At 42.9% G+C, this 13671-nt stretch overlaps 2 protein-coding genes across 2 annotated transcripts; one reads left to right on the top strand and one right to left on the bottom strand.

The window, feature by feature from the left end:
• Positions 1 to 122: 122 nt before the first annotated feature.
• LOC132904444 (uncharacterized) lies at positions 123 to 4266 on the bottom strand. The gene is made up of 7 exons (XM_060954859.1): positions 4191 to 4266; positions 2127 to 2221; positions 1939 to 2019; positions 1220 to 1401; positions 886 to 1043; positions 535 to 760; positions 123 to 423 (listed from the first exon to the last, which is right to left on the bottom strand). Exons 1-7 carry the CDS (start codon positions 4264 to 4266, stop codon positions 123 to 125), a joined length of 1119 nt encoding a protein of 372 aa, XP_060810842.1.
• A 3019-nt stretch (positions 4267 to 7285) lies between these two features.
• On the top strand, positions 7286 to 12486 carry LOC106139527 (probable G-protein coupled receptor Mth-like 1). Its single transcript, XM_013340993.2, has 5 exons — positions 7286 to 8528; positions 9975 to 10053; positions 10407 to 10586; positions 10927 to 11073; positions 11501 to 12486. The coding sequence occupies exons 1-5, from the start codon at positions 7550 to 7552 to the stop codon at positions 11892 to 11894; spliced, it is 1779 nt and encodes a 592-aa protein (XP_013196447.2). The 5' UTR covers positions 7286 to 7549; the 3' UTR covers positions 11895 to 12486.
• Positions 12487 to 13671: the final 1185 nt, after the last annotated feature.

Raw genomic sequence — 13671 nt, 5'->3', positions numbered from 1 at the left:
AACTTCCCATATTTGACTTGTTCTTAAATTTGCGAAAGACCTACACTATTTTTTAATCATAGACGTATCTTCAATGTTAAACAAATAAAACTACATAGAAATGCATGGCATATTTAACATTTTCAAACGTTGGAATCGTCCTCTGTGTGCATCTTGCACTCGCAACGACAGGGCGCACGCTCCACGTGCACATGCACCAGCCGCACGGCGCCGAGGACGCGCGCGAGCGGCTGCAGCGCGTCGCCGAGGGCGGCCAGCGCCGGCCGCAGCGCCGCCCGCGAGCCGCGCGCCGCGCTGCCCGCGAACACCAGCGGAGGGTGCAGCACCGCGTTGTACAGCATCGCCAGCGCCGGTTTCAGCGCGTAGTCCGACCACGTCTGCACCAGTCCACACACCACGCTGCGCTGCGTCTCCAGTAAACATCTAAAAGATATTGACTACTGTCGAGATGGCCGGGACTCTTGTCAAAATTGCTTAGGTATATAAGCGATTTTAAATATTTGTGAAATTATAAAGAAGTGTCAATGCCGTCACCTCAACAACGCAAGGAATAAAGCGACTGGCGCGGCGATGAGGAGGCGTGCGGCGGCAAGCAGCTCGGCGAGCAGCGCGGCGGCGCGGCGCTGCGCGGGGCCCGCGGCGCGCTCCACCGCCGTGAGCCGGGCGCCGCCGCACGCCGCGAGGTGGGACGCCTCTGCGTTCTCGAAGTAGTATACCTCGAAACCATCAGGACCTGCGCCAACCATCGCCTCTGTCATTTCTGGGTGGATATTACCGAGTCAATTTATCCACGAATGTTGACACGATCGATAAAAATTAAATTAACCTTTATCGGACGTGACATTTAAAGCATATCTTATATTGAAGCAAAATAGAGCAATTTACCGCAGTTGGTGATATCCAAATTATTCTCGTCGAGGTTGAACAATCTCCAGGAGGATTTGGGTTTGCTCGGTGGTCGCAGTCCTCCCGCCTGTGGTGCCCGCGAGTCTCCGCCTCCCGCGCCCGTTTGCTGGTTCTCATTACATTCACTTTTTATGTGTCTATTGAAAATTAAACTATTTTATTTAACATTCACCCTTTTTCTAAATGTTATGACTGGAAATATAAATCTAGCTAATATAGGTGCATAAAAGGCAAAGTCGACAATTCTTTAGTAGACTCCTGGTCCTACCCCACCAGGCAAGAGGCATTGGCAGTTGAACACAAAAATAATTACGTCTCGTGAGTGTCGCGGTTTTGACTCGGAGCAGCCGCGGGCGGCAATGCGGCGACGGCGAGCGATGGCAGCAGCAGCAGCGGAGGCCGCGCCCGCAGCAGCCGCAGCGCCTCCGCCCACCCGCCCTCCTCGCCGCATTCCTCTCCGCCATCTTCCCGTCTCTCCGCCTCCATGTGGAGTTTCTGAGAATGAGAGACCTAATAATGACATGAGAAAACAGTCCTTGGCAATTATAGACCTATTTCTATTCTATATTACCAGTTTTTGGTGTTTGAGAAGATGATTCATAGTATTGTTTACCGATGAACAGCTACAGTATCGTCCCAGTACATTTTTGATCTTATAATGTATGTTAGGAAAAATTCCTCTTTTCCAAAAAGTTAGTGCCACAACGGATAAAAATTTACGTTATAAATATAAATTCGTCGTGCTGTATCATGGGCTTAGCAAAGTCAGTAAATAGTTTATGGGGAACTGTATACGCTTTTGTAATAGGTCGTCGGAGTTTGTTCTTGATATGCCTAACCAAAAATTCAAATCTAAAGAAAGTACTTTGTGAGAAGGCTTAGATATTATTTACACAATTAATTCATCTTTACAAAAGCAGAGACATGTGACGTACTGGCGTAAGATGAGAAGATTATGGTGTCTTCGGCCAAAGGCCAGTAACATTTTGTAGTGAGCAGGTTGTGTTAATATTGCTTGTAAAAGCAGCTTACGTTCGGGGCCGGCGCAGCGGCGGCGGGGCTGGAGGCGGCGGGGAGGCGCGCCCGCCCGCGCCGCTGCTTCTGTACTACCACCTATAAATAAATTGGCTGGGCTGAAGACAAGCATAATATGTTTTTGGTTAAGTGGCAAAATCCAGACAAAAGACAATATTAACAGTTGCTACATAGAATAGACTCACCTGTATATATGAGTTAGTTTCGTCGAGCGTGTGTGTGTGCGTGGAAGATGCGCGCGCGCCGCTCTCGCACTGACTACCGCCCGAACAGTTATCTTCTGAAGAAATAACTTAATGAGATTAATTGAATAATGAATTATTTGCTATGAATAAAACATGTGCCGTGTGGTTCCCAGCACTTTAGACTGACCACTCTTCATTCCCATGGTTGTCGTAAAAGGCGATTAAGAGATAGGCCCAAAAATTTTTGTTGGTAACATCTAGTTTAGCCTGGCAACCCCTCATTTACTAAAAAGGCGATCTGTCGTGTAAGCGCGTAAAACGGAACTAAACAGTGAACCATGGAGTGTCCTGTCTGTCTTATAGACATTATACAGGTGACTTTTAATTCAACTGCAAAGTGTACTCATCTAAAGGATATTTAAAAATGTTAAAAGAAAAATATCGGTTCATATTTCAGAAAGTACGAAAAAAAATAAGAGTATCAAAATCCACGATCCTAAATACGTCATATCACCCTGGCCGGCGGAAAAGCGACGCGTAAGATGCAGAGGTCAACGACACAGTTCATTCAGCTGAGCGATCTCGAATTCTCTGTACTTTACTTGATCCTGATACTAGAAAAATAATTTATTTTTCAGACATTTATTTACATGTTTAGTTTTAATTTCTTTTTGTAGTATTGTTTGCGCCAATCAGTTATCTGTGCACAATTTCAATAGTAAAAATAAGAAGAAAAATCTTCCCGGCTTTTTTTTGAACGTTTTTCCGAATACACATCTTTTTATCGAGTCCAGAGTTTTATTTCGTCAAAAATTATAAATCAGGACTAGTTGTCCTCATCATGGTCCAAAACCGAAGGCGGATGAATAATAAAAGTGGATCAGCGTTAATATGAATAATTTCAGTAAATTTGACGATTATTAATATCACCGGACTCGAGGCGGCATTACTACCTAAAGGAAAATTCTGCAGATGACGGAGTACAATTATATGGTGTTAAGTAGTAATATTATATTTAAATAACTAACCCAACACTCGGACAGGTATTGTTAAGTGTGTTAATTAAGGATTTTATAAGGTTAGTACTATTTATTACACTTTATGTTTGTTAGTACCAAGCTTCTTTTTCCATTGTTTTTTACGTAATATTTGCTATAATTATATCCAAATTATACTGAATTAGGTAGGTATAGGAAGCATTGTTGTTTCATTATTTGGATTTATTTATTATTATTTGTTATTTTCGCAAATTCTTTTATTGTTCACGTAAAATAAAGGTGCATAGGTCAGTTCATTGTTACTAAGTTATCATCGCAGGTGTATCATAGGAACCTAGGTAGGTCAATTTTGGTTGCCGTCGTGTATGATAGTAATTTGTTATTTCGGATTAATGAGCCTATTTTATTCATGGTGATGTACTTATTTTCAATGCAAAGTAATTAGTTAACTTACATTTTTGCAACGAAAATCACTTAGTTGTTATCATTTAATAGACCGTATAGTTTGTTTTATTGAAATTATCGACTGACTCTTTTTCAATTAATGCATTTTGTTAATTTAATTGTCGACAAATTATTGTTCTATAATTAACGCATAAAATTGGTAGGCATAACTGTATCTTTACCTACTTTAAATATCGTTTGTTTATATTTCCATTGTAAACATTTCAGGTTGACCACATCCGTTTCCCAATATGTCTGAAGAGAAGGAACTTGTTAAGAAACGAGGTAGTTTTAAGGGACGTTTGACGCTATTCATCAATTACCTGGATGGGTTGCCAGAATCTGATGAACAGTTTGACAGTTGTACGGTCAGGCAATTGCAATTACGGATGGGGAAGATCGAAAGTATGTATGAACTTTACAATGAGGTACAGTTACGCTTAGAATGTTTAGCTGACGATATCAATTTTCGATTAACCGAACGAGCTGAGTTCGAGTCTTTGTATTACAACTCACTGTCTAGGGCACAGGACTTACTATGTAAGTACAATAATGATAAAGAGTCGGTAAGTAGTGATAAAATTAACCGTATTAGTCAACGTAAGCCTGTTAGGTTGCCCACCATACAGCTCCCAAAGTTCAACGGGACCTATAGCAATTGGTTGGAGTTCCGTCACACTTTTATCAGCCTTATTCATTGTAATGACGAAATTGACCAAATTAATAAATTCCATTATTTGCGAGCGTCTTTGGAGGGATCTGCTGCTGTAGTCATGCCGTTGAGTTTTCAGCCGGAAATTACGACATAGCTTGGAAAATGATATGTGATCGTTTTGACAATAAAAGATTATTGGTGCAGAATCATTTATCCTCCTTATTTAATTTAAACACTATCACAAAAGAGTCATAATTTGTGTTAAAAGATTTAATTGATCAACTTAATAAAAATCTACGTGCATTGGAGTCACTAGGTGAGCCTGAGAATCACTGGGTCACTATTAATATTTATATATATATATATATATATATATATATATATATATATATATATATATATATATATATAAATATTAATAGTGTCCCAGTATATATATATATATATATATATATATATATATATATATATATATATATAGATTTTAATACACTTAACAATGTAAGGTAATAACTTAGCAGATAATACAAAACTTCTCATGGTCTCTGTGGTTACATGCCATGGTTGGATGCCCGGGATCCATCAAAAGGATGACCGGACACAATTTCTATAAGTCTGTTCAGTTTGTGTGTTCTCCCTAATATATTTATTAACATCCCTTCTAATGGATGGAGAAGTGAAGGATTAGTGTGATCGAAGTAGGTGACACGAAATGAGCACGAACCCAGCACGCCGACGTCCCGCGGACACCCCTTGGCTTCGACGCCCCGGTTGGCTGTTCCGCTAGCTTTCATCTTACTCTTGGATTTCTGTTACAAGAGAATAAATGCGAGTATTACAGATGACGCGTCCCGTGTCACACGCTACACTATTGAGTTAAATATTACTTGTTGAAATATGCTCCACAAGATAACGGAAATCATATTGGATTGGAATGGAGCATCTATTCCCTTTCTGACTTTACTACATTTAAAAATGACCTATCGTATCCACATTCTGCGCTACACAACGTTCAGTGTAGGTATCGGTTCAATATTTGTTTTGAGTAGTTTACTTACTGTCGTAAAAGGCATCTAAGGGATAGGCTTATAAGTTTGGTATTATTCTTTTAGGCGATGACCTAGCAACCTGTCACTATTTCGAATCACAATTCTATCATTAGGCCAATCAGCTGAACATGGCCTGTCAGCCTGTCAAGGTTGCTGGTTCTGTCTACCCCGCAAGGGTATATATAGACGTGATTATATGGCTGGATAATTTATTTTATTTCCGTGCCCAATTTCCCGTGATTCCTGCTGATTCCCAGCACTTTAGAATTGAACCACTTCATATATTTCCAATGAGTGTCGTAAAAGGCGACTAAGGGATACGTTAATAATCTAAGAATTCTTCTTGTAGGCGACGGGTTAGCAAGCTGTCACTATTTGAATTTCAATTCCATCATTAAGCCATACAGCTGAACGTGGCTTCCCAGTCTGTGGGCGTGGTTATGTGTATGTATTTTATTTCCTCGCAGTAGTGTATCAACACGCGTTTGGCGGCCAAGCTAGCCCCCGACCCGTTGTTATTTGTTGTACCTAATTGCTTTAATAGAACTTACTTAGGGGTATTCTGTTGTAGAACTTATACAATATAATTAATTTTCTCTTCAGGCAGAATTAATAATGTCTAGAAGGCAGCCACTCGCTTTTCATCAAACGAGTTTATGAACTATACTCGTGGTTTATTTGTTTGATTTGTTTATTTTGCAATTCGATAAAAATGACAGTGACATCTTTCATGATGCATTTTGGAAATATTGCAATCAAGGTAATCGCCCTTAGAGTATCTAATTAATTATAAATGAATCACCACACAGCCAGATACGTCTTGGGACATTTGTAGGTTTCTCTCTCTCTCTCTCATTATGGCGTGTCCCCAGTTGCACCCTCTGCCTGTATCACCTCTCAGCTTCGGGGCCTGGGGTCCGATGTCCTCCTTCTCTTCTTCCACTTCTTCAGGTTTACCGCGTCTTCAGTAATAAGACCATGTAGGTACCCCGAGGCAAATTTCAATAAATGTTACGAAGTCTTACCGAGTTAACTAATAATTCAAAATTTCCTTTCGCAAATCACTGAGTAAAAGTATTTGCCGAGAAAATCTCAACAGGTCTTTAGAAGGAATAGTTCGCCGCGAACCTGAACCTCGTGTTTGTTTTTACAAAATTGTGAACGAATGAAATGATGATGATAATACTAGGTACCTTTTAAATTTCGTACAAAATAAGACCAGCGATTTGAAAGTTCTAGCGTTACAATCATCATAAATACCAAAAATAAATTTTCGCCTGAAGGTGATTGGACCCAAAAATCGTCTGTACCATGTGATAATGCTTACCTGTCAGGCAATGTACCGGAAAAAAATATTTGATCTCTTAAAAAATATTACAATCCGAATCAGAGTATTTCTTATGTTTCACATTTATAATATGAGTGTGAATTAAAGTTTTGGCTGCTCTGAAATATTACTGCAAGCAGATATTAGAGCATGTTCCCAAATACTGAGTAGTCAATTTATCAATACAAAAGACATCAACGCGTAAGAAATATCAAACTCCCCACGGAAAAAGATGGTGTTTTGCTAAATTTAATCTACGAGACATCATCTATCCTACACAAAACTTCACTCGCGTGTCTCTTTAGGAAGCTTTAATATTTTCGAGATATTAAATATTTTTTTCTGCAACTAAGTATTTCACAAAATTTAAAGGATCTTAAATTATTGGATCAACCTATGTCGATTTTTTTGTGTTAGCTTCCTGAACAAAAAATTAAGTACATGTCTCAATTAAACTTGTGGTGATAAATGTGTTCACCCAAAAAATATACGTAAAAATTAGTCCTGTAAGCTGGATATTCCATACTTCTTTAAACCCTTTGGTTTGATTTGTACATGTTAGAAGTAAAAAAATGTGCACGTGAAAGATGGGGGGTTCCGGTTGGCACCATCTGGTTCGTGTCGTGTCGGGTGCTCCGCGCGCCGCCCGCAGCGCGGCCCGCGGCGGAGGGACTCATGAATGGCAGCCCGCGCGCCGCACGCCAGTGTTGTGCCGGCTCTCGGAGCGGAAGGTCGCGTCGCCCCGGCCGAGACCAAACTAGCACGTGTAATACTACTCGCGATATCAGTGGCGTGAACATGACTTTCTGTTGTCAATCGTGGGATTTCTCTGGATTAATTGTGATACATCACGGAGTGTTTGCAAAACAGTGAAAAAGCTAATCACGAGATAATGAAGATGCAGTGTCTGTTTTGTTATTATCGCGGTCGGTGAGCGGAATCATCTAGTGATGTGGAGAAGCCTGATCGTGTTATGTTTGTGGTGGACGGCGTCCGGCGGGGTCCGGCAGCCGCCGCTGACCGTGCCGCTGTGTTGCCCGGCCGAGCACGCGCTGGCTGCGGCGGCCTTGCAGACCCAGATCTTAGGCTCGGCGGATGCGGCCCGTGCTTGCACCCCCGTAGATGCACCGGTTACGTGGACACCACGGGTGTTCGCCCCGGCTAGGGGCGCCCTGCTGCCGCGCTTGCCGGCCAACTGGAAACTCGGCGGCGGCATGTTGCCCGAGTGCGGGCCACTGCGCGTGCTGCACGAGCACGCGGCACCGTACGCTCTCTTGGCTAACAACGGCTCGCTGTGGGTGCGCGACGCGGCCTTGCTGCTGCCACCGGCGCGGTACTGTGCGGACGCGGCCGCCGCGCTCGTCTGCCTGGAAGACGCGCCGCAGCCGCCCTCCAAGTGTTGCCAGCAAGGCTGGACGTTCGACGGCGGTCGCTGCGTGGAAGACGAGGAGCGTGCGATCGGGGCACTGGAGGAGCTGCGCGCGCTCGTCAACGGCAGCTCGGTAGGGCTCGGGTTCCCGGCGTGTCCCGAAGGTTCCCACTATTCAGTGGTGGGCGCGGTGCACAAGGCGACCCTGGAGCCGGGCGGCGCGCTGCGGCTGGAGGACGAGGTGCTGGCGGCGGGCGCGTGGTGCGCGGACGGCGTGGCGGGCGAGCGCGGCGCGCGCGTGCTGGCGTGCTCGCGGGCGGCGCGCGCGGCGCGGCCGGCGCAGGCGGCGCGGCACGTGCTGTACGGCGCGGGGCTGGCGGTGGGCGCGGCGTTCCTGGCGGCGACGCTGGCGGCGGGGTTCGCGCTGCCGGCGGCGCACCACGCGCTGCACTGGCGCTGTCAGACGCACTACGTGGCCGCGCTGATGCTGGGCGACGTGCTGCTGGCCGCTACTCAGCTCGCCTCCGATCAAGTGCCGCCCACGCTCTGCCGTGCTCTTGGTAAATGCCTTTTAATGCTTCTAACACCATACGTCATTATTCTAAAGAATAATGACGTATGGTGTGTATTCTTTAGAATAATGACGTATGGTGTTATTATCCTAATAAAATGCTGTCACTTTATATCACAAAAATCGCAAAACAATCTTGCACCCATCGCATTCATGTGAAAACATTATCAACGTGTTTGTTTTCATTGTGATCTACCAAGACAGAAAATAAACCTTAAAAATAATCATAAAGCTAAACATACAGACGATATCAATGGTAAATAATATTTCGAAAAGTAAAATTTAAAAAGATACTTTAAGGATTTGTGATGTATAATTTAGAAAAGGATAAACAGTATCTGTTTCTCCATAACTAAAAGGTTGTTTTTGGCACGAGAACCAGGATTACAAATCAGATCAGGTTAGGAAATAGAAAATGAGACCACCAATTTAAAGGTAAATCTTCAGTTACTGATTTTGAGAAATCAATTGTAGCATAATATTAAAAATATTTAAAGGCAAAACAACAGGTTGAAATTATAACTTTTACAAATCACATCCATAGCCTATTCGAATAGAAGAGATTCTACTTATTTATAACAATTCAATTAACTAACTACTTACTTATACTTACCTAGGTAACTTATGGGGTAATCAGTAAATATGGTACCTACTTCAAATGAAACTTGATAGTTTAAATTCATTTCAATTCAAAATCTTTATTACATATCATACAGATTATCAGTTGAAGTTTGTTTGTTTGTAATATCTTTATTGTACATACGAAAAAGACAAAATATACAAAGGCGGACTTACCCCATTTAAGGATCTCTTCCAGTCAACCATTATGTTATGTCTTCAGTAAAGCGATAATTGCAACGTATTTGACAGACACGACAATACAACCAAATTCTGGCGACTGCAGTAAAAACTTGCATTCAACGACTAAAATAATAAATGTACTTTAACTACAAAATTGCAAAAAAATCTGCTTATTAAGATAACTACGATCCGCTATTCGCACTCACACCAAAAAGCGATTGTTAGCTTAGAATACTTAAGTGTTAATCTTTATTATCATTTAACGAAACAGAATAATGAGTAAACGTGCAGGCAGTGATGAGTTGTCGTACATTGATTAAGATTTCCTTAATTGTGCTGCATTGAATGCTCTTAAATCGGCGAAATGCTGTAAGCGGCGCGGCGTGCGAACACGACGTGATACATTAGCACAGGTGTGCCATTCGATGGGAACTCGGCGCCGTAGAGCGAGCTCCACCTCGTATCTCCTACCAGTAGATATGAAATAAAGATGGGATGGCCTCTTAATATTTAAATCTTAATTATATAATTAAGCCACAGAGCTCAACGTGGCCTATCAGTCTTCTCAAGACTGTTGGCTCTGTCTACCCCGCAAGGGAATAAGACGTGATTATATGTATGTCGTTTGTTACAGCGGTGTGCATGCACTTCTTGTTCCTGTCCGCCTTCTTCTGGCTCAACACCATGTGCTTCAACATCTGGTGGACCTTCCGGTGAGTCTCGTACACCTTCCCATTAAAGTTGACATCACTGACCCCTTGCCAGATTATTGCTTTTCTTTTTGTTTAAATTTCCAAATCTGTAGCCGGTAACGTAAGACCCAAACTTGAGACACCATAAATTTATGGACTTGCGGTTGTGCTGCAAACCAGTACAAATCGTATAATGTATTTATTTTTAATTAATTTTGTGATATGATATACATAAGTGCTTAACATGATGAGAGATACTGAAATGCCTTAGAGACCGTTACGTAAACGGCGATAGCCGCGCAGTTCACCCTATCACTAGGGCCTTACAATTCAAGTAGCTAAAGCACTGGATAAGAAAGAGATTGCGTGCGCAGTGACTTCCGTCCGACGAGCCTGGAGCGAGGTCAGGAGGCGTGGCGCCTGCGCGTGTACATGCTGTACGCGTGGGGCGGCCCGCTGGTGGTGGCGGGCGCGGCCGCGCTGCTGGACTCGCTGCCGCCCGACGGCTCCGGCGCCAACTTCCTGCGCCCGCGCTTCGCCGTGCAGAGATGCTGGTTTGTACCTTCATATCCTAGAATTCATGAGATTACTTTGATACAATTTTACCGCAATTTTGATTCTTTCCTAACTTGTTAAGTAAACTTCTTTGTTTTCTCGCAATTGACCCAAATTTTATTCCGACATCGATTTATACATATGTCTCTGACATCACTTCCAAGAGAGGTTTTTAATTTCCAATTGTAATGAATATAACTCAATAACTGCCGAACTGATTTGAGGAAAATTTGGCTAAACCTTTGGCGTTTGCACTAACATTATCTACTTACTTTCTTGGAAAATTCGACGGGTGCAACGTCACGCTCTAAAGTGTAGATTGGAATTAATTTGTCATAGGTTCTACGGTGACATGGAAATTCTGGTGTACTTCTTTGGGCCGGTGGGCGTGCTGCTGTTCGTGAACCTGGCGCTGTTCGTGTCCACCACGCGGCAGCTCACGTGCGGGCTCTGGCGGCGCGACGAGGTCAAGTCCACTTCCGAAAGGTAACGCTCAATAGCATGAAGTTGCTTTTAGAAATGTTTGGACTTGTTTGTCTAAAATTTTGAATGTTCCAGATTTTCTGGTTTTATATCAAGTTGCGCAAGGAATTTGCATTGAAAATCTCATGATAAAAGATGACTTCAACGATAAGGTATTTCGTATAAGAATCTAGAGAAAGGGCATTGTTCAATTCAGATCGCAGAATCCAGGGTACTTATGATTTCTAGATTTTTATGCCATGTTCTTTGAACCATGATCGAATATGGGTCAGATTCTTTGTAAAGGTGGCGAAGGTCGGATCGAAGTCACTTTATGTTAGCTGATTTACCCAATCCAGGATCAAACTTTGGGGTGCACCCCACTTCGAGGTGGCAGAGGATGTCACCTGATGATATAAGCTACTGGTCACGATGTGATTTATATTCGCAGGGCTGCTTTGGGTCGCGTATGTGCCAAGCTGGTGGTAGTGATGGGAGTGACATGGGGCGCGGACGTGGTGTCGTGGGCGGCGGGCGGGCCGGACTACGTGTGGTACGCCACGGACCTGCTGAACGCCTTGCAGGGCGTGTTCATATTCCTGGTGGTGGGCTGCCAGCCGCACGCGTGGGCGGCGCTGCGGCGGCTGGCGGGCGGCCTGTGCTGCGGGCGCGGCCGCGCGGGGCCCGGCGCCGCCACCCGCGCCACGCACTCCTCCACGCACCTGCCCTCCTGCGGGGAGTCGCTCACGCACACCACCGCCGCGCCCCCCGCGCCCGCCGCGCCCGCCGCGCCCGCCGCCTCCAACGGAACTAACAACAAGATCCCGATGGAAACCGTGTGTTGAGTGCGTACTGAAAATCATTGAAAATCGACCGAACAGTTTTGTTGTCTTAGTGCACCAAAGGACTCTCGACTCGAAGTATACAAGTGAACTTTTGAACATATTTGAGTGAACTGACTCTAGTGGACAGCTTTAATGTACGATTCGTATTTATTCTACAGTATTATTTTTGTATTTTCGTTAACGATTACGATGAGTTGTTTCGTATGATCCGATTGTATTGTAGTGTTTGTATCTACGATGACCCTGTTTAGATCAGAGCTTTAAATCTTCTACACATCCATAACTTAAAGTTATACACATAATGTTCACACAAATAAATTTGAATTCCGTTTCTTAACCCCTCAACAGTCCCAACTGTTGTTCAGTTGGGACTGTTGGAGGGTTATATTTATATATGACTTATTTAATTAAACAAGAAAAGTTGTGGGATGTGTAGAATAGGAGAAAGTATCTTTATGATAATGTATCGACATGATAGTAATGTATGTTCGTGCGACGGTACTCTCGTTGATTTAACTCGGTTGTTGTCGACGAGACTCCGCTCTTGCCCTGATTCATTGGCTGTTGAATATTAATAAATTATCACGTTATTTATTCTGCATTATTTCATTTCTAATTGTCCCTGTACAGCTACTTTTTATCATACTAAATTTTTAAATACAATTTGTAAAAATACATATGTGTGGCGCGTTGAAGTCTTTAATAAGCCGGATGCGCCCGCCTCGTATGGCTCACCCTATATTTTTCCATAAAATTAAAAGTATAACAACATAACCAACAAATTTATCCACCATAAAATAAGTAGTACTTGTATTCTATGACGTGGTGTCTGTACACACACAAACACAAACACACGAATGTCATAATTTTGTTTGCGGCAAAAATAACTACTATTACATTAATGACTCATAAATCTGACAAATCAGTTGTTTTTCAAGTTGCTTGGTTTTTGTTTATTCCAATAATATAGAAATCTAAACCTTGTTGGTTTAATGACTCACGGATTCATTAATACTTTTTGTGCTTATTTTGGTATAATAACGTGCACACGCGAAAGTGTTATGTTCGATATTTTAATAAAAAAATGATAGACTGTATACTGTTTACCTTATCTATGCTAACATCAAACTAACCGCTGATGGTGCGCTCGCCTCCCGCGATAAAGACGCAGGGTTATCGCAGCGCACGCGCAGGAAACCACCGCCGCCTCGCTGAAGATAACGAGAAACAGGCAGGTTCTGATTTTGTCTTAGCTTCGCAAAAATAACAGATCAAACGTAACGCCTACAAATTGACATTATGAGAGTCTATTTTCAAAGTTTTAGAACTAAAATAGCATAAATAATAAAATAACTAATAGCATAACGTACCTATAAATGCTATATTTACAAAATTAACGTATACCTTTGTAAAGCAAAGCAACAAATTGTTCCCTAGATTAGAATGATTGGTGTTGCGATCGTCCGGTGTGTGTCGGCCGGCGGGCGGCCTTGCGCGCGCGCAGGCGGGGTCGGCGACCGCAGCTACGCGACCAAACATACTGCGTTCATTGTCTTCTCGTAGTTTTTGCACTGCGCCTGCGGTTCGAAGTTACGTACACTTAGGAATTTGTGGTTCAAGATGATTTGTCTTAGATAAGTATAACTTTTCGCGAACAAGACCTTCTAATATTCTTTAGTTTCCTTTCACATACAAAGTATCATACACACCCGGTAAGTTGGGCTGTGAATCTACTTACGAAACTGATTTTGAACAAAAATAAATGTTATCCACACTA

Source organism: Amyelois transitella, chromosome 5 (genome assembly GCF_032362555.1).
Source record: "Amyelois transitella isolate CPQ chromosome 5, ilAmyTran1.1, whole genome shotgun sequence".
Lineage (NCBI taxonomy): Eukaryota > Metazoa > Arthropoda > Insecta > Lepidoptera > Pyralidae > Amyelois > Amyelois transitella.
Note: the sequence above shows the minus strand (reverse complement) of the source record. Positions and strands in the feature narration are given on the sequence as shown.